Here is a 21,558-nt window from a genome sequence, read left to right as displayed (position 1 = left end):
TTTTAAGCACCATCTGGCAACTTATTCTTTCTTGTGCACTGTGGATAAAGGAGAATCAAAGCTAGACTCCCAAAATTTAAACTATAATCCAACTATTCTCTTCTACCATAATTTTCATGAAGCATTTCAACAGCAAAACACAGTACTCTTTGAACTGGGTTAAGTTCTTCAATATGAGCAAGCAACTTCAAGAACGGGAATTTTTAGTTTTGTATGTCAACGATTCCAAGACGCACTTTTTTTTTTTCACAACTCTAAAATCTGAACACAGGTGGCAGGTTGTGACATTGTCTTTGCATATACAAACTTGGTTGTTATTCCTGGTACCATGACTGGCAGCTTTAATTCTACGACCTTTAATGTTAACAGCAAGCATTGATATGTTCTGGTATTGTTTGTAAGGAGCGCTGGTGGTACAGTAGTTAAAACTGGTTGGCTACTAACCAAAAGGTCAGTGGTTCGAACCTACCAGCTGCTCCACAAGAGAAAGATATGGCAGTCTGCTTTCCTACATGTAACAGCTTTGGAAACCCTATGGGGCAGTTCTAGTTCTACCCTGTCCTATAGGGTCACTCCTAGTTGGAGTCAACTCAGTGCCAGTCGGTTTGGTTTTGGGTTGTTTGTAAAACTTCCAACTAATTCCTTCTGGTAATATCAGGATAGCACTGGAATCAAAACTTCCAGAATGGGTATTAGAGACCTTTAAGAAAAACCTCATAGATTACAATCTTTTGTGCAGAAAAGTTACCACAGCAGGCCTAAAATGCTATTTTAGAAAAGGTCTGCTTGCGAGGTTGGTACCTTACATTACAAAGGGCTATGAGGATGTAGTGCAACTGAAACCTTTATACACTACCAGTGGGAGTTGGTACAAACTGAAAAATTGTTTCAACAAAAACAAGCAAAATTTGAACCAGTAATTCTGCCACCAAAAGACGTACAATAACAGGTACAATAGTTCACAGCAGTACTATTCATAAAAGGCTCAAGTTGAAAACAACCCAAATGTCTGTCCAACATTAAAAGTGATATCAACTATGGGATAATACTGTACAGTGGTTAATGTCGGGAGGGTAGTCTGTCACGTGGCCTTGTGACTCTCATTTGGACCACCTAATTAAGAGCCTGGAGCTTAGAATATTCCCAGCTAATGGGAGGCTGGGAACTTAGCCTCCCGCTGTTCCAGCTTCTTCTAGTCCTCCCTCATCAGGGAAACTCTTTCCCTTTTCTGTACACAGTAAAGCTTCTTTATACTGCTTTTGTGTGTGCATCACACAACACCTGGCCAACCCCACTGCTCTATTTATTCCCAGCAGGGAGGAAGCAGCGTCCTTCTCCTGCAACAGAAGTGGGTTAGAAGCAGACCACCAGCACTAAGTTGGCTAACAAGTGAAATCTGCTGGCCACGGAGGACCAATACCCATTATGGAAGCTGACCTTTCTGTCTCTTCTCTATGTGAGTAAAGCATTATTCCAACCAGTACCTGCATGAGTTGTCTTTCTTGGCGACCTCGGATTTGTCTTGACAGTTAAAAAAAAAAAAAAAAAATCACTGCTACGTGTAACAACATGAATGAATCTCACAAACAATGTTCAGTAAAAGAAGTTAACAAAGTTTTTTAAAAAAAAAAGGTAAAACTAATTTATGGTGTTTGAAGTCAGAATTGCAGTTACTTCCAAAAAAGAGACATGGATTTCTGATTAGGAAGGACTGGCAGGAGGCATCTGGAACACTGGTAATGTTTTTTTTTTTCCTTGACCAGAGTGACAGTTGCATGGATACGATCATTTTCTAATAGTTAATTTTTATCATTACATTTATCATGTATACTTTTCTGTATGTATACGTCAACAAAAAGGTTTTAATATTTCATTAATCTATGCCTCAAGAATTGTTCGAACCAACTCACACCTCACATCTACAAATTCTATATTTACCAGCATGTTGGCGTGGATCAAGCCCTAAATCTCATAGTTAAAAGTCAAAACCAAAATCATTCTCCCATTCATGTAATATCTAATTTTTACCTCAACCTCTCTTTTATCAATATTTATATTCTCCCACCTGTCCAATACAAAAATTCCAAATTCACTCATTTATCCCTACTCCTTTTATCCTGTTATCATCAGAAGTTTTTGTTTCACCTTCTGTCTCTCATTTCTTAAACATCTCCCTTTTATTTCTACTATTATCATCCTAATTTAGGCCTTAAGAACTCCATATCTGGACCACCCTGCTTATGACGAATCAGTATTTCTTAAATACTGCTTTCCTTATATCATTCGGAGCCCTGGTGGTACAGTGGTAAAGCATTTGGCTGCTAATCAAAAGGTTGGCAGTTCAAATCCACCAGCCACTCCTTGGAAACCCTATGGGGCAGTTCTACTCTGTCCTATAGGGTCACTATGAGTTGGAACTGACTCAACAGCAATGGGTTTGGTAGGTTTGGTTTTATCATTGATCTTTTCCCAAGCTTTCAATAATACTCTACTGCATTGTATTCAAAAAGCACTCAGGGGACTTCCTGAAAGATGACAGCACGAATAGTTCTATGCTTCCTTCCCCTCATGCTATAACCAAAAAAAAAAAAAAGCCTAACCCCAAATCAGTAGACACAGCCATGTAATATATCAAAAAAGCAACTGGAGAGTTTCAGCAACTAGGCAAATGCTAACTCAAGAAAAAGGTGACCTTTGGCGTAGGAAAAATTTTTTTTTCTGTTGATACCTTTCCCCCTCCCCATTATGAGGCGGCAACTGCTGTAACAGTGCCGCAGCTGCAGCATGAACCACGGACCATCCTCAGAGAAGGGGCCATTCTCTGGCTCTGGAGTGGACAAAGTAGGCTTCGCTTTTGTTGGTGACAGTTATACGTGTCTGTTCAAAGCTGTCGGGGGGCTACCTGAAGGACTGAAAAGGGGCAATCCTCTGGGTTTTGCCAGCCTCTGAACTTCTGTGGGGTGAGGAAGCAACAAACAAGGTCTAGAGTGATATATGCACACACTGGGCTTCTTAGGGTAAAAGGAGAGGCAGTGGTGTGAGAATTTCTTGCAGAATTTAGCCCTTTCAAAAGCACCATATATGAGGAGCTGAAAAGCCACATATGCACAGGGCAAAACATGTGCAACACACACCTAAGGACATCCTACACTTTCACGTCAGGCTGATTCCTAAGCCCAGACCCAAGCTGCAAAGCCTGGGAAAAGTGTCTGTTGTTCCCCCAACCCCCACCTGCACTGGAGTACAAGGAAATCTTCTTTGAAATGCTAGTTGGAAACAGGCTGGGAAACAGAGTCCTTGGTGTCTACATATAACCACAAGTTCAGTAGTTGCAAAAAGAGTTAGAGGAAGTCCCTAACAAACTACTACAGTAGCAGATGAACTACTACAGCTTCAATAATCAAAAAATTTCAAACACTGGGGAAGGGGAAAAATTGTGAGACTCAGAGATAATACATTATAATATTCACAGGTCCTGGTTCCAAGGAAAAAATTACAAGATATACAAAGAAACAGGAAAGGATGGCCTGTTCAAAGACCAATATAAAGCTACAGAAACTGTCAATACAAAAGCCCAGATAACAGACATACCGAAAGCCTTTAAAACAACAGTATTAAATATACTAGAAGAACTAAAGGAACATGGGCAATGAACCAAAGAAAATCACGAAAACAATATATGAACAAAACGAGATTATCAGTAAAAAGATACGCACTATAAAAATGAACCAATTAGAACTGGACAATGGGCTGGAGATGGACGCTGGTGAGGACTGAGCTTCTTGAATCAGTGGACACTTGAGACTATTTTGGGATCTCCTGCCTGGAGGGGAGATGAGAGGGTAGAGGGGGAAAAAAGCTGGCAAAATGGACATGAAAAAAGAGAGTGGAGGGGAGAACGGGCTGTCTCATTAGGGGGAGAGTAATTGGGAGTGTGTAGCAAGGTGTACATAAGTTTTTATGTGAAAGACTGACTTGATTTGTAAACTTTCACTTAAAGCTCAATAAAAATTACAAAATAAAAAGGAACCAATTACTGGAGGTGAAAAATAACTGGAATGAAAAATTCAGTGGAGGGTCTCAATGGCAGATTTGAGCTGGCAGAACAAAGAAATCAGTGAACTAGAGGATAAGGCAAGCGAAATGATTGCATCTGTAAAGCAAAAGGAGAAAATGATAAAGAAAACTGAGCAAAGCCTAATGAAATTGTAGCACACCATTATGTGAACCAATACATACATCATGGGAATCCCAGAAGGAGGAGAGAGAAAGGGAAAGCAAGAATATTTGGAGAAATAATTGCAGAAAACTTTCTAGATCTGAAGGACATGAATCCACAAATTCAAAATGCTCAACAAACTCCAAGCGGTATAAACTCAGAGATCCACACTGAGACACATTACAGCCATGTCTCGCTAAACCTCCATGATATGTTCTATGAAACAGGACATTATGTGATTTGGACACTGTGTGAATACGCCTAAATTGCGAGCAATGGCATTCACTGATTTTCAACCTTCGTGTTGTTTAATAACCTTTTGTTTCACTTCCAAACTGATACTTCTGCTTTGCCCCTTGCTGCTGCTGCTATCACTAGCACTGGTTTTGCTGTGTTTGGGAGCCATGATGCACTTCACAATAATATTTTCCCAAGAAAATCAGACAGAAGAATAATGCTACAACACTCAAGAGACACACAGTACATGAGATCGGATGCTGCTGCCCACAAGTTGAAGCACACACTGTCATGTAGTAAACTTTTTATTTGTTAAGTAGAGAAAGTTCACATTAAAATAACAACAGAAAGTGCAGGACAAGTACATACATAACCTGGTAACACACACATTTACTGTGACCATCAAGACATGTATTAGAAGTTAAACACGTACCATTACATACCTGGCAGTACAATCACTGTGTATACAAACGACATGATACACACGTTGTGTGCGGGAAGCTGCTGCATTCACTACGTTCTGTTCCATCCACTATGGCCTGTTCTCTGACTGGGATTTCTGAACTCTATTATAACCTTGGAAACCCTGGTGGTGTAGCAGTTAAGTGCTACAGCTGTTGGCCAGGAGGTCAGCAGTTCAAATCTGCCAGGCACTCCTTGGAAACTCTGTGGGGCAGTTCTGCTCTGTCCTATAGGGTCGCTATGAGTCGGAATTGACTTGAAGGCAGTGGGTTTGGTTTTTCTGGTTTTATTGTAACCTTATAGGGCCACAGACACATATGCAGTTGGACATTCCCCAAACGGACGTTACATGGCACGTGGCTGTATAATAAAAATCTTAAAAACCAAAGACAGAGGTGTAAACCATAACATATAAGAGATCCTCTATTAGAATCAGTACCAATTGCTCCTCAGAAATCCTGGAAGCCAGAAGGTAGTGGAATGACATTTTTAAAGTGCTGAAAGAAAAGAACTGTCGAACAAAAACTCTCTCTCTCTATATATACAACAAAATTATCCTTCAAGAAGGAGGGCAAAATTAAGGCATTCTTAAATAGAAGTGGAGAGAATTCATTATGACCCAATCTGCCCCTATAAAAAATGCTGAAGGGAGTCTTTCAGATTTCAGACAGTAAACAGAAGTTGTACATAGAAAAAAAGGTCTCCAGTAAAGGTAATTTCATGGCCAAGTATAAAGGCCAGTTTTATGGTATTTTTGCTTGGTAATTCTAGTTACATCTTACGTGCTTTTTAACCATAAATTTATATTGATAAGCACATAAGCATAAAAAAAATATTTTGTTCGTGAGCACATGACATATAAAGATTTAATTTGTCATGACAACAACATAAACAGGGAAGGAGCAGTGAAGGAAGAGAGATTTTGTAAGTTACTGCAGTTAAGAAGCTGGCATCAATTTAAATGAGGTTTTTAGAAATTTAGGGTGTTAAATGTAATTTCCATGGTAACCACAAAGAAATATCTAAAAAATATACACAAAAGAAAAGAAGGAAATCAAAATGTTTCACTACAAAAAAATCCATTAAACACAAATGCTGGTAGTACTAGAGAAAATCAGAGACAACGAAGGTATATTAGACACAAAAAACAAAAAGCAAAATATCAGATGTCCTTATCAGTAATTACTTTATAATGTAAATGAATTAAAATCTCCAATCTAAAAGCAAAGATTGGCAGATTGGATAAGAAAACACGATTCATCTATATGCTGTCTCCAAGAAAGGCACTTTAGACACAAAGCCACAAATAAGTTGAAAGTAACAGTGTGGGGAAAAAAAAAAATTCCACATAAATAATAACCAAGAGAGAGCCAGGAAGGTTATGTGACTATTCTGGTATCAGATAAAATGGACTTTAAGTCAAAATTTGTTACAAGAAACAAAGAAGGGCATTACTAGTAAAGATAAAGGGGTCAATTCATTAAGAATATATAAAAATCATAAATACATATTCACCTAGCCTCAGAGCCCAAAAATATACAAAAGCAAACAATGACAGAACTGAAGTAAACAGTTCTACAGTAATAGTAATAGTGGACTTAAATACACTACTTTTGATAATAAATGGAACATCTACAAAGAAGATCAATAAGAAAACAGAAGATGTGAACAACAGTATAAAACTACTAGCCCTAGAAGACATATATAAAACACTCCACCCAACAATAGCATGAAACACATTCTTCTCCAGTTCTGCAAGTTAGACCATGTGCTAGGTCACAAGATAAGTCTCAATAGGTTTATGGACTCATAAAAAGTTTCTCTTCTCTGATGGTAATGTAATAAATCTAGAAATCAAAAAACAGAAGAAAAACTAGAAATTACACAAATATGTGAAATTAAACAACACACTATTATACAACCAATGGGTCAAAGAAGAAATCAAAAGCGAAATCAGAAAATACTTAGAAATGAATGAAAGTGAAAATATAATAAACCAAAACTTACAGGATTCGGCAAACCAAACCAAAAAAAAAGCGCTCAGGTGGAAATCTATGGCAGTTGGAAAAAAAAAAAAGGATTTCAAATCAGTAGTCAAACTTTATAACTGGAGGAACTAGGAAAAGGAGCCCTGATTAAGCCAAAGTAATAACTGTACATATGGTAAGGGTTCAATATCCAGAATATACAAAGAGCTCCAATCACTCAACAACAAAAAGACAAACAACCCAAAAATTGGACAAAGGGCTCAAACAGACATTTCTCCAAAGAAGATATACAAATGGCTTATATGCACGAGGAAAGAAAAGATGCTCAATGTCAACAGTTATTCACACCCAAACCAGCTGCTGCTGAGTCAATACTGACTCCTGGCGACCTCACGTGTTTCAGGGTAGAACTGTGCTCCATAGGGTTTTCAATGGCTGTAATCTTAAGGAAGTAGATTGTCAGGTCTTTCTTCCATGGTACCGCTGAGAGGATTCAACTAGCCTTATGGCTGAGCCAAACACAAACCATTTGTGCCATCCAGGGACCTAAATTTGGGGAAATGCAAATCAAAACCACAATGAGATACCATTTCACCCCTACACCCACCCAGAGGCACATCAAAAGACAGGCCTGGCAATCTGTTTCCAAAACATTACAGCCTTGAAACCCCTACGAAGTAGTTCTACTCTGCAAGCAAGGTCGCCATGAGCTGAAATCTACTCAACAGCAACTAACAACAAGAAGGATGGCTGTAATCAGAAAACAAAAAGCGACAAGTGTTGGTGAAAATGTGAAGAAACTGAAACATTCATTGCTGTGGGGCTGCAAAATGGTGCAGCTTTGTGTAAAACAATTTGACAGTTCCTCAAATAGTTAAACACAGATTACCATATGATCCAGCAATTCCACTCCTAGGTATACGCCCAAAAGTCTTCAAAGCAGGGACTCAAATAGATACTTGTACACCAATGTTCAGTCCAGCATTATTCACACCCGCCAAAAGGTGGAAACAACCAAGTGTCCGTTAGCAGACAAATGGATAAACAAAATGTGGTATACCCACACAATGGAATATTACTCAGCCATAAGGAGAAATAACATTCTGATACAAGCTATGACACAGATGAACCCTGAGAATATCACGCTGAGGGAAATGTCACAGAAGGACAAATACAGACATACTTGCATAAAAAGAAAAAAGTTTATTAGTGTTCATTAGTATTAACCAGGAGCTACGGGGGAAGGGGAAACCCTGGTGGTACAGCGGTTAAAGAGTTCTGCTGCTAACCAAAAGGTCGGCAGTTCAAATCCACCAGGCGCTCCTTGGAAACCTTACGGGGCAGCTCTACTCTGTCGTATACGGTCGCTATGAGTCAGAATCAACTCGATGGCAATGGGTTTGCTTTTACGGTTTTAAGGGGAAAGGAGAATGGAGAGTTATTGTTTAAGTGATACTGAGTCTCTGTGTAAGGTGATGAAAAACATTTGAAAATGGATGGTGGTGATGGCTGTACAACATGTTGAATATAATTAATATTAAATTATATACTTAAAAAGGTTAAAATGGCAAATATTTCAGGAAAAAAAATACTCAGTGGTCTGACTATATTCTACTTCCTTCAATACATAAACACAATTGATTTCCAAAAACATATTTTATTCCTTATCAGCTAGTCTGTTGACAGCACCAGAGTAATCTCTAGCACACATAAATAAAATACCAACCAAAAGCCACCAACGTAAACTTATTACTTGCACTACATCATCATTCATATTTTACAAATTTATGTTATACCAACTCAGCTAGGTTTTCTACGTTGATCCCTTATGTCGTTCATTTGCAGTTCATTATTTATTCCTTTTCCCCCAAAGCTTCCTCTTCATAAATGCCAATATCACCCCACACTCATTTATTCTCAAAACATATCACTTAAATTACTAAAGATCAAACCCTCTCCTTTGATCTTTGTATCCTAGTCCTAAAATCATCTTTTTATCTTCATCTGTCATTTTTCTCTCAATAGAGTAAAAAGAGAAACCTACGGACTGGGAAAAAAAACGTTGGCTACAACATAACCCAGAAGGGTCTAATCTCTAAAATCTATACCTCAACACCTCAATAACAAAAACACAAATGGTCAAGTAAAAAATGGACAGAGGATATGGACACTTCACCAAAGGAGACATTCAAGCAGCTAACAGACACATGAGTAAACACTCGTGATCATTACCCATTAGAGAAACAAAAATCAAAACTACAATGAGATACCATCTCACCCCAACATTACCGGCACTAATCAAAAAAAACAAAAACAAAATAACGAAAGTCAGAGAGGTTGTGGGGAGATTGGAACTCTTATGCACTGCTGGTGGGAAAACAAAATGGTCCAAGCACTACAGAAAATGGCGCCTCCTTAAAAAGCTAGAAACAGGAATACCATACCATCCAGCTATCCCATTCCTAGGAATATATCCTAGAGAAATTAGAGCTGTCACACAGATATATGCACACCCACGTTCACTGTAGCATTACCTGCAAAAGCAAAAAAATGGAAACAACCTAAGTTCCCATCAACAGATAAATGGATAAATAAATTGTGGTACATACATAAAATGGGACACAATGATAAAGAATGATGAATCTGCAAAACTTCTCACAACATGGATGCATCTGGAGGGCATTATGCTGAGTGAAATAAGTCAATCACAAAAGGACAAATACGAGATCACTATTATAAAAGCCTTAGAAAAGGTTTACATCCAGAAAAAAAACAATCTCTGACGGTTACAAGAGAGGGGAGGAGTAGAGAGGGGAAGTCACTAACTAGATAGCAGACAAGTCTTAATTCTGGTGAAGGGAAAGACAACACACAATATAGGGGAAGTCAGCACAACTTGATCAAGGCAAAATCACCGAAGCTTCATAGACACATTCTTGTCAACCTTGAGGGAACGAGCTACCAGGATGAAGGGCTGGGGACCATGGTCTCAGGGAACATCTAGGTCAATGGGTATAACACAGTCCATAAAGAAAATGTTCTACATCCTAGTTTGGTGAGTACCATCTACAATCTTAAAAGCTTGCAAGCAGCCATCTAAGATATCTATTGGTCTCATCACATTCAGAGCAAAGGAGAATGAAGAAAACCAAAGACACAAGGAAAATATTAGCCCAAAGGACTGACAAACCGATGAACCACTGCCTCCACCAGCCTGAGCCCAGAAGAGCTAGACAGTGCCCGGTTACCACCACTGACCACTTTGACAGGGGTCACAATAGAAAGTTCCAGACAGAGCAGGAGAAAAATGTAGAACAAAATTCAAATTCACAAAAAAAGACCAGATTTACTGGTCTGTCAGAAACTGGAGGAACCCCTGACTATGGCTCCCAGACACTCTGCTAACTCAAAACTGAAGCCACTCCTGAAGTCCACCTTTCAGTCAAAGATTAGACAGGCCTATGACATAAACAATAACACACGTGAGGAACATGCTTCTTAGTTCAACCAAGTGGACGAGACACAATAACACACGTGAGGAACATGCTTCTTAGTTCAACCAAGTGGACAAGACACAATAACACACGTGAGGAACATGCTTCTTAGTTCAACCAAGTGGACGATACAGGATGGGCAACACCTTTAACAGCCAAGGAGAGAAGGCAGGAAGGGACAGGGAGGACCTGGACTGTAAAGGAAAAGAGGCAGAGTGCTGGCACATGTGGGGACTGAAACCAGTGTCACTGAACAATATGTGTGTAAATTTTTGAATGAAAAACTGACTTGTGCTGTGAACCTTCACCTAAAACAAATTAAAATTAAAAAAAAAAAAACCTCAATTCTGATAATTCCCAATTCTACATCCTACCACTCCCCACCTCTCATAACAAATTTCCAACTACATCTCGAAAACATGGCCAAGAGACAGCACAATTAAAATGCCTCCAAAAAATTGGCTTGATTAAAAGTTATCCCCACTCTCTCTTCATCATTCAAGGGAGTAACCCAACTTCATCTCCAACTCTTCTTCACCCACTCTGATTATCCAAACACCAGGAAATTTACTTAAGTGATAGTTCTCAGATCCATTCCTTCCTTTATATTTCTCTGTCAAACTGCATTTCACTCCTGAATCCTATCTTCCTATGGACCATTCCAATAGTTTTCCTTTCTGCCTGTCTCTCCTATCTCCAATTTATCTTTTACATTGCAGCCAGACTATATAATATTCTCAAATCACAGGCAAAACTCAGTAGTTCCCTGCCTACCATACAAAGTCTAATCTCCTCAGCATGATATTAAAAAATTCATGACTCCCTCCATAAAGCTCACGCTTGAAACCACATGGGAACACTAATTCCCTCTATAGATACCTCATCCCATGGTCTCCTACAATGTCCTTTTTCATCAACCTTCCCTCCTAAATCAAAATCCAAATTCCTCAAGGTTCAACTAAAAAACTACTACTTTATGAAGACTTCCTCCATCCCCAGTTAAACTGCTCTTTCCTTATAACCCCACACTGTTTATATTCCTAGCATAAAACAATTCATTTTCCTTTGCATCGTTGTATTTGTAGAGCAATGTACTGCAGTTGAGTGAGATTTCACTTAATCTTCACAGCAACTCTGTGAAGTATTTATCATGTAGCCAATTTTAAAGGGGATGAAACTGGCAGGGAGAGGCTAAATAACTTGGTTAAAACACGCAACTTTCCTAATTCCAAATTCTGTACTTCAAATATTTGAAAATTAATTTTTACATTTCTTAAGGGCAAAGACTCCAAAGGGCCTAGCATAGTACTTTCTGTGAAACAGATACTTTGTTTTAAATATTCTCCTTCCTGTTTGAAATACAGGCAGTCCTTGGGTTATGAACGAGATCTGTTTCTGTGTCTTTAAGTTGAATATGCAAGTAAATTGGAACTGGTACCCATGATTCTTAGTTAGCCTTCCTTTAGTGCAAGAGGAAACCCTGGTGGCGTAGTGGTTAAGAGCTCGCTGCTAACCAAAGAGTCAGCAGTTCGAATTCACCAAGCGCTCCCTGGAAACTCTATGGGGCAGTTGTACCCTTGTCCTACAGGGTCACAATGAGTCGGAATCGACTCGACGGCAACGGGTTTGGTTTTGGGTTTGGGTTTAGTGCAAGAAGGAGCCCTGGTGGCATAGTGGGTGAAAGCTTGGCTGCTAACCAAAAAGTCGATAGTTTGAATCCACCAGCCACTCCTTGCAAACCCTATGGGGCACTTGTACCCTGCCCTGTAGGGTCACTATGAGCCAGAATCAACTCAAGGACAATGGGGTTTTTGGGCAAGAAAAGGCTGGAAGCCTTTTCAAGGATTTAAAAGGTGCGTGTACGACAAGGGAAGAATTCGTTGAGAGCAGGGGTTGTGGGTTCAGTCTTTTCAAAGCGAGGGCAAATTTACATCACACTAAAAGGCAAGTACAAGTTGTAAGTCAGAAGTTAGTGACAGGGACTGCCTGTGAACCTGTTTGAGACCTATGTGAACTCTATCCATTCCTGAAGACACAAACCAAAAATTTCATCTCTAGTTAGCCTTCCTTGACTCTTTCAGGGCTTTCTGACCTTATTTTTGGCTGTATTACACCCCTTGGTGTGTTGTTGCGAATGTCTTTTTTTCACATACATTCTAACAGGCAATTAGCCGTACTAATGGGTTTAGAGGAAACCCCGGTGGCATGGTGGTTAAGAGCTACTGCTGCTAACCCAAAAGTAGGCGGTTTGAATCCACCAGGTGCTCCATGGAAACCCTACGGGGCAGTTTTACTCTGTCCTGTAAGGTCGCTATGAGTCAGAATGGACTCCACAGGCAACAGGTTTTCTGGTTTGAATGGGTTTGTAAGTTTGGGAGCGGCCACCGTGTCTGTAATTCTCTATACTACCTAGCACATGGTTGGTACTCGCACCTGTTTTCCTGACTGATGTGCAACAGTCCCCAATCTAACCTCTGCTCCAATTGCTAAGCCCTTTATTTTCTGCATCACAGGTATATAAGTCAACTCTTGTGCCTAACTAAATTTTGTCATATTTTAATAGTAAATATTACTCAAACCAGTTCTGAAATTTAAAGCTCACAAGTTGAGAAAGTAGTCTAATTATCTGATAGGAGAAAAATCTACAGTGACTATTACAGATGACTGTAGAGGGCAGCAAAGCAGCAGCAGTGTCCTCAAAGAAAAACACGCATTTTTCATAGGGAACTTCAGACTTGTTTTCATATGTTAACAGCTGCTGTTAAGATTAAAGCTTTTATAGGACAAGAGACTTTCCAGCATGCTATAACACAAATTTTACCAGCTACTTATCAACTATAATCACCACAAAAATGTATCAGTGCCCAGATCCTTTTACACAATATGGAAAAATCAGTTTGATAAACAATGCATGACTTCAAAATAGCCACCATAATTGCTGACTCCTTTGAGAATCTAAAAGTTGAAAATGTTTTCTCATTGAAAACTGTAAAAATAATCTATCTCAAATACAGAAAACAATGTCACGAATCTAACTAGACAGTTTTAGTTCCTGCTAAGAAAGAATAGCTATCTTCAGTCTAGCCTTGATACTCGTCTTCTTTATGTTATTCAAAATCAGTCAGCTGCGCGGATAATATAGCTTTAAAAGAATAACTAGTCCTTTGACCAGTGTACTACTGTACAACAACAAACAAGGTAACGAGTAGAAACAGGAGCTCCTTATTGTTATTTCAATAGGAAGAGTTCATTTTCGTTTTATACGAACTAGGCAGACCAAATTGCATCATCATAAAGACAATCATATATCTATAATCTCAAGAACGCTTATAAAAAAAAAATTTTTTTTTTCTTTTTTTTTTAGGAATGGGGAAATTACTATCAAACTAGACGCTGAAACGATGCAACTACCATATCTGCAAACGTTCCTCAAGGGTTTTACTGGTGGTGGTTTTTCACCTCCTTTAAATTTAACAAGCAGAAAACCAAAGATTTACAGTGGATGCTACACCGTTAACATAGGCAGACTCATCGTTAGTGAAAAATGCTACGATGATATTCTAGCCTCGAACCTTTAACGGGAAGGACAGAATTGTTAACCATGTACCTTCTCCCATTTGACTCTCTTAAAAAAAAAAAAAAAAGCATTTTTTAAAAATTTTGTATGTAAAGGAAGCAAAGTATCTGTAAATAAGTTTGAAAACTCGACAGTGTATGACTGAGTCAGTATTAAGCTGAAATTACAGCCATGAACGATTATCACAAAGTCAAATTAGTAGAGTCTGGAGTTCACAAGTCAATGAAATCAATCTTAAATCTCTTATCTAGCCCACAGTAGATAGATAAAGCAGAAATCTCACTAACAATCTTCAAAAACTACGGCCTAAGATATTCTAGGAGCCCTGGTGGCACAGTGGTTAAGAGCTCGCCTACTGATCAAAAGGCTGGTAGTTCGAATCCACCAGCCTCTCCTTAGAAACCCTAAGGAGCAGCTGTACTCTGTCCCACAGAATCGCTGAGTTGGAATCGACTCAATGGCAACGGGTCAAACAGGTTAAGATATTCTAGTAATGGCAATCATGTCTATTATGGATGCTGCTGTCCTTGTCAGGTGCTGTGCAATGGATTCTGATTCACAGCGGCCCTACGTACAACAGAACGAAGGACCATCCCGTCCCGCGCCATCCTCAGAACGGCTGCTATGGTTCAGCCCACTGTTGCAGCCGCTGTGTCAATCACCAATTACTAACATAAACAAGGTTACCGTATGAAATTGATATTACCACAGTTTACCAACACTAACACTTCATTAATACGTTCCTCCTCTAAACCATGGCAATTAGAAGGGTCCAGCACACTCCTCATTTTATACAATGTTCTCAAACCCTGAGCTGGAACCCTGACAGTCTGCACCTATTTTTATTTGCCCCTTAGTTTTTTGTCCTTACCAGCAGCAGCACTGGCATATCTTCCATCACAAAACAGACTCGCTATCTGAAATTTACCCACTTTATTCCTAAAACTCAAACCCAAAGTGAGATGTGTTATACATAAAGTGAGATACACCCCGACGTAAATAAATATCCAGCAAATTCTGCAATTTGCAGCCCTAAAGAACAAAAATTGTACTCCCCCTAGAAGGTCAGTTTTTGCAAACACCTCAGGTTTAAAATGGATGAAACCATGGGGAATAAAGATATTTGAGTAAGAAGAAGAATAATAATTAAATGGAAAACTATCCCATCAAGAAACATCTTTAAAACCTACAAATCTCTTCTGGTTTATAACTCAAATTTAATGCCTTCCAAGGCAGAATAATATCAAAAGCACAAAGCTCTCTAAGGATACGTTTCCCATAGTGTATTCTACACAACTTCTGAAACATGGTAATAGGTGTTACACACACACAAAATCAAATATTGCTTGAGTTTGTAAAATTGGATATCTTACTGAAGAATTTCTTAAAACCATTAACATACAGTTGGCAGTTCAAATCCACCAGATCCTCCTTGGAAAACATATGGCCAATTCTACTGTGTCCTATAGGGTCACTATGAGTCGGAATCTGCTCGAAGACTGTGGGTTTGGTTTTGGTTTTACACATATATGATCAAGAGCTGCAGCTGCTAACCAAAAGGTTGACAGTTCAAATTCACCAGCAACTCTCTGGAAAACCTATGGGGCAGTTCTGTTCGGTCCTACAGGGTCACTATGAGTCAGAATCAACTGGACGGTAACAGGTTTGGTTTTGGTTTATATGTATATGAAGTATAAGTGACACAGTCCTTGGGTGGTACAACAGTTAAGGAGCTTAGTTAACCAAAAGACTGGAACTTCAAGTCCACCCAGAGGTGCCTCGGAAGAAAGGTGTGACAACCTACTTCAGAAAAATTAGTCACTGAAAATACTACGGAGCACACCTCTGCTCTGACACACACGCGAGGTCGCCGGAGCACACCTCTGCTCTGACACACACGCGAGGTCGCCGGAGCACACCTCTGCTCTGACACACACGCGAGGTCGCCGGAGCACACCTCTGCTCTGACACACACGCGAGGTCGCCGGAGCACACCTCTGCTCTGACACACACGCGAGGTCGCCGGAGCACACCTCTGCTCTGACACACACGCGAGGTCGCCGGAGCACACCTCTGCTCTGACACACACGCGAGGTCGCCGGAGCACACCTCTGCTCTGACACACACGCGAGGTCGCCGGAGCACACCTCTGCTCTGACACACACGCGAGGTCGCCGAGAGCTAGAGCTGGCTCTCTATGGCAACGGACTTTTACAAGTGACACAAGCAAGGCAGGCCCACAGCTACACGGGTGCAGATGCAGCGATCGCTGTAACTCCCCAGCATTTTCCAATTCCTGTGGCTAACTGGAGGAAAAAAAAAAAATCGGTCTATTATGTTTTCTTTTAAATTTGGTACACTTTCCAATTATACCTGTTTAGGATACAGAAAGATTCCTATAAGCAACATGTATCGTGGGCCCTACCCTGACACTATCAGGGATCTGATAAAGCAGAAGCTGAACTTCAACCACACGTCTCAATGTAACTGCTACATTCCAAGTGACGTTACAGAACCGCCAAACCCTAGACGGCATTCTGGGCCACTGGAGAAACATTCACCTGGGTTCCACACGGTCACACAGCCGAATTAATTCCACTGTGGTCTAATACTCTGAAAATCGGTATGTTTTCATTTTTATATTTATCTAAAGTAAACTTAACAAATATTTAATAAGCACTGATTGCGCTATGCACTTAATATAAAAATGTCAAGTACAAACACAGCAAATCAATTACTTGAATATGCAATTTTCAGGACATCGGGGTAGAATTTATGAATCACAAATACCAGGCTGGTTGGCTTATATTTTACAATACAATAAATGCTAACATTTGAGTATTTACTATATGCCATATACTCCGCTAAATGATTTATTTTATTCTTTCATGTGATCCTCACAAGAACTCTATGAGCCAGGTGAAAATATCCTTTTCTAAAGAGCAGAAACTTGAAGTTTACTTAAGTTAAATCTTCCAAAGATTCACAGCTAGTAAGCAGCAGTCTTTTTTTTTTTTCTTTTTCAGAATCAAATTGTCTCTTTAGAAACTACACTAACTATAAACTGCCTAGAGAGCAAGATATGATCTGACCCAGTTGATTTTTGAAAAGTGACTTTTTTTTTCTCTATTTCACATTCATATGTCTTTACTCACTGGGTTAGGAACCCCCCCTCTGGGCACCTTATGCAGACCTGTCACAAACATCAAAGCCCTAGGACCACCTCTCTCCTTATTATCTATCACAATGCTGTAAGCTCCTGGGAGCCAGGACTCTGTCTTACTTTTGTGTTATGTACCCAAGTGCCAGTAATACAAAAAGGTTAAATAACATTTTAGATTTTCTCTTTTTTTTTAATCATCTTCTAAACACCCATCCTAAGATAAAACCTTGCTGCATATGGACAAAGTCGGGGAACCCCAGAGTCAAATGCAATCTTACAAAGGTCCAAAAATCTATTTTTCCTTTCATCGGCACCATGTTCAGCTAATTTTCTGTATCTAAGAAAAAAAAGTAAGAAGAAAAAATGATAATATTGATTACCCATGAAGAAAAAATGATAATATTGATTACCCATGAAGAAAAAATGATAATATTGATTACCCATGAATCGACAGAATCGACTCGATGGCAACTTTTTTTTTTTTTTTTTAATGAATTGATTACGGTCATCATAAAGAAATGTGGAATTAAATGAACATGATTCATCAAGCCTGATGTTCCTGCAAACCCAGCCCCCTTGACCTTTATTTTAAGGAATTTCCTAAACTAAAGGAAAAAAACCTGGCAGTCTGTCAACTTGTAAAATCCTCATTTTAGAAGTTCAGTTCTTCAAATAAGATAAGATAGATAATATAAATCCCCAAACCTAACGAAGAGCCAATCAGAGGTAAATCATTTTTTTTCCCCTTGGGGAGGGGAGGGGCAGGTGGCTATAGCTTTCTGAATCTTGGGCCTACCACGAGTGTGAGGGGTTTTTTAGTGGTCCAATTAACATCCTATAAAAACTATCCTGTGCTAACAGATACTGCAGTAGCCGAAAAAAAAAAGGCCACGATAAACGTAAGCAGCGTTATCAAAAACAGCAGCAAAAAAGGAGGAAAAAAACCTGTATATGCTAAACAAGTTTTCTGATTAACAAATCATAAGGTAGTCATCTTTTGAAAGCCTAAAAACTTTTAAACTCTAAAACTGGTTCTACTTAGTAAAACGTTTAAGTATATGCCAAACCTTGTTCGTAATGCTATGGATGTAAGATAATTTTCTTGTTACACAAAGAAAATTCAGTTTCCATACTTACTGAGCATCCATAAGTCACAACAACTGTGCCCTACTCACAGGCTGAATTCTAAAATAGAGAAGGATAGGTGGAAAAAACTTGTCATAAGGGTTCACAATGTGAGGTGTTATAACACTACAAGCCAAAAAAGGAAGCTCTTTAACTGAGCAGTGCACAGTAATACAAACCTACTGTCTGTCTGTACAACTACAAAAGTTGATTCTATACCTTCAATTTACACTTCCTCTAAATCAGTCCATTTAACTAGACTGAGTTTTTAGGTTTCTAAAATAAAACAAGTCTCTCCACTAACACATTACAAAAAAGATTAAAAAAAATTTTTTTCTTCTTTTTCCACGTTAAAACCAATGTGTTCCTTCGAAAGTAATCAACACTTCACTTGCACAACCACTGTGAAATTATTACGCACATTTATCTCTTTGTATCAGCTCTACATTATTGCCTAGCTTCACAGACTGGAGTAGGGTTTTGCATAGCTGCGTTTGCCTTTACTGGAGAAACAAATATTCTCTCAGTCCTAAAACAAAGTCTGGATAGGAACTGTTAACCGCCCCCCCAACTTTCCTCCCATCTAAAGTGGCAGTCACAATCCTCCTCAATGGAAAAAAACAGCACACAAATCTAGAATCTCACGCCAATTTAAAGAGATAATAGCATTAAAAATTGTGTCTTAGAACCAAACATCTGGGGAATAAGGATATATAACCGTCTAGATTAGATAACACGCCATTTACCACACTATAATCTGTGTAAACCAGAAACTCATTACAGTGCTTTAAACGTGGTAGTGAATTGCTAGTGGAAAGTCTCAACTTTTAAGGGGCACTACAGAGTAGAACTGCCCTGTAGGGTTTCTGAGTAGCGGCTGGTGGATTCGAACTGCCAACATTTTGGTTAGCAGCTCTAGCCCTTAACCACTGTGCCACCAGGGCTTATTAAATTGAGTGCCCCTTAAAAGTTGAGACTTTCCACTAGCAATTCACTACCACGTTTAAAGCACTGTAAGGAGAGTTTCTGGTTTACACAGATTATGATGTGATAAATGGCGTGTTATCTCATCTAGGCGGTTATATATCCCTATTCCCCAGATGTTTGGTTCCAAGACTCTGTCTTACAGGGTCTCTAAGAGTCAGAAACGACTGTAAGGCAATGAGTTATGGAAACCCTGGTGGTGTACTGGTTCAGCGCTACAGCTGTTAACCAAAGGTCGGCAGTTCAAATCCGCCAGGTGCTCTTTGGAAACTCTGGGGCAGTTCTACCCTGTCCCATAGGGTCGCTATGAGTCGGAATCCACTCGAGGGCACTGGGTTTGGTTTGTTTGTTTGTTTGTTTTTCAATTTAATATGAAAACTTGGCCTCCACCATAACCACCTACTGCCCTGACACATCTACCCGCATCAAGGTTCTCTTCTAAATCACACCATGCGGACACAGGTAAACATCTCTCCTTTTAAAAAATGCTGATAAAACTTCAGTTTCATAAAACACCGCGACCTAACAGCAGCCTTATATACGGTAAAAATGTTTTGGGTAAACCAATCTTTGAGCAAGCCTAAGGTTTGCTCCTCCACCTTCCTCACCAAGTAAAAGCCCTGGAAGGAATAAGGTCCTGCCGTGTTCTGATGTTACCTAAAGACACACAGCGCAAATCCCCAAAGACTGGTGGCCTTACTTTCCCAGTCCCCCACTTCCCCTTATCATTTTCGTCCACTTCTCTGCGTGTAGGCCACTTTTTTTTTTTTTTTTTTTTTTTTGTACGATCCTTAACAAGGAGGCGTATAGTTACCGATACCTGGGAACAGAGCTCAACAAGAGACCAGTCACAGGTAAAACGGTAACAAAACCTGAGAGCAGAAAGAGACCGGGAAGAGGCTCCGGGATACGCTCAGGCAGTCAACACGTAAAGAGAATTCCTGGGGACAAACGGGGTTTGCTGAAACAAACAGGGACAGTGTGAGGCGTCCCATAAACAGGACAGCAGCGACCAGCTCAGTGCAGAGTCCAGAGGCTGCCAGGGCAGGAGCAGGGCTGGAAGAGCGAAGAGGGCCGACTGTAGGGGATGCTGTAGGGTGGGCTGACACGGTGCCTTCTCCAGGTGGAACGCCTCGGAGGGTGGACCCGAAGGGCTCGTTCCTCCGAGCTATGGCCCCTAAAGGGTTCTGGGCTCAGAGCTCAAGTTCCATCGGGAAAACGAACGAGGGAGCAAACGTGCGCCCCACACCGTAATTAACCCCAAGTCCCAGTCCGCGCTCGCAGCTCCCGCCGCCCACAGGCGAGGAAGTCACGGTCCCCGGAGCAGTCGGCGTCCGGAGCAGTCGGCGTCCGGGCAGGAGGCAGCTCCGCGGACGCCGGGCGACGGGGGCGACGGGCCGCGGGGACGGGAGCCGGCAGCCGGAGCACTCGGCGTCCCGGCAGGAGGCAGCTCCCGCACCCGCCCGGCCCGCCCCGGCCCGCCCCGGCCTCGCCCCGGCCCGGCGAAAACTTTCCAGCCCGAGTCCGCGGCCCCGCTCGCGCAGCCAACCGCCGGCACAACCGCCTCGGCCCCGGAGGGCGGCCAGCGTCGGCCCTGCCGCGTTGCCGGGACCCTCAGCCGCCCCGGCCGCCGAGGTTCACCTACCACAGAGCCGGGAGAGGAGCAGCAGCGCGAGCAACAGCAGCGGCGGCGGCGGCGGCAGCAGCCCGGCCCCGGGGGGAGCAGCGGCGGAAAGTTGGGCTCTGCCGCCTCCGGGACGCGGCGGGGCTGGCCCTGGGGTCCGCGCCATGGCCACCCTCCCCCCGGCCGGCCCCGCGGCTCGCCCGCCGGCCCGCCCCGCGGCTCGCCCCTCGGCTCCGGGCGCCTGAGGCTCCGGGCGCCTGAGGCTCTGGGCGGCGGCGGCGGCAGGTCCGGCGCGCGCGTCTCCAACTCCCAGCTGCGGAGCCCTGGCCGCCGGCTGACGCTCGGCCGAGCGCTCGAGCCCCTCTCGGCTCCGCCGTCGCCGACGCGGCCGCCGAGGCTGAGGCGGGAGCCGCCCGCCGCCCCTCCCCGCCCCGCCCCCACTCCCCTCCCCGCCCCGCCCGCCCGGAACCCCTGGGAACTCGGAGCGCACCACCCGCCCCGCGCGGCAGGGGGAGAGGGAACGGACCCTCGGCGCCGGCACCCGCCCGAGCTCCCGCGCGAAGCCGGCGGCCGTCCGCTCCCGGAGTGCGAGCCGCGGTCCCCCACCCCGCCCTCCTGCAACGCTCCTCCCCTCGGAACGGAAAAATTCCTCTGTCCGCTTAGATAACGGGCTGTCTGCACAAAC

The 21,558-nt window shown here is 41.8% G+C and overlaps 1 protein-coding gene across 1 annotated transcript in view; it reads right to left on the bottom strand.

Moving 5' to 3' along the window:
- Nucleotides 1–21,283, bottom strand: part of NECTIN3 (nectin cell adhesion molecule 3) — a 219,412-nt gene extending 198,129 nt beyond the window's left edge. The window contains exon 1 of the mRNA XM_049857720.1: nucleotides 20,895–21,283. Within this exon, the coding sequence (XP_049713677.1) occupies nucleotides 20,895–21,039 (145 nt within the window). The 5' untranslated portion in view covers nucleotides 21,040–21,283. The remainder of the gene's footprint in view (nucleotides 1–20,894) is intronic.
- Between the last annotated feature and the right edge of the window lie 275 nt (nucleotides 21,284–21,558).

This window comes from Elephas maximus, chromosome 18 (genome assembly GCF_024166365.1).
Source record: "Elephas maximus indicus isolate mEleMax1 chromosome 18, mEleMax1 primary haplotype, whole genome shotgun sequence".
Taxonomy (NCBI): domain Eukaryota; kingdom Metazoa; phylum Chordata; class Mammalia; order Proboscidea; family Elephantidae; genus Elephas; species Elephas maximus.
This window is presented reverse-complemented; position numbering and strand designations above follow the sequence as displayed.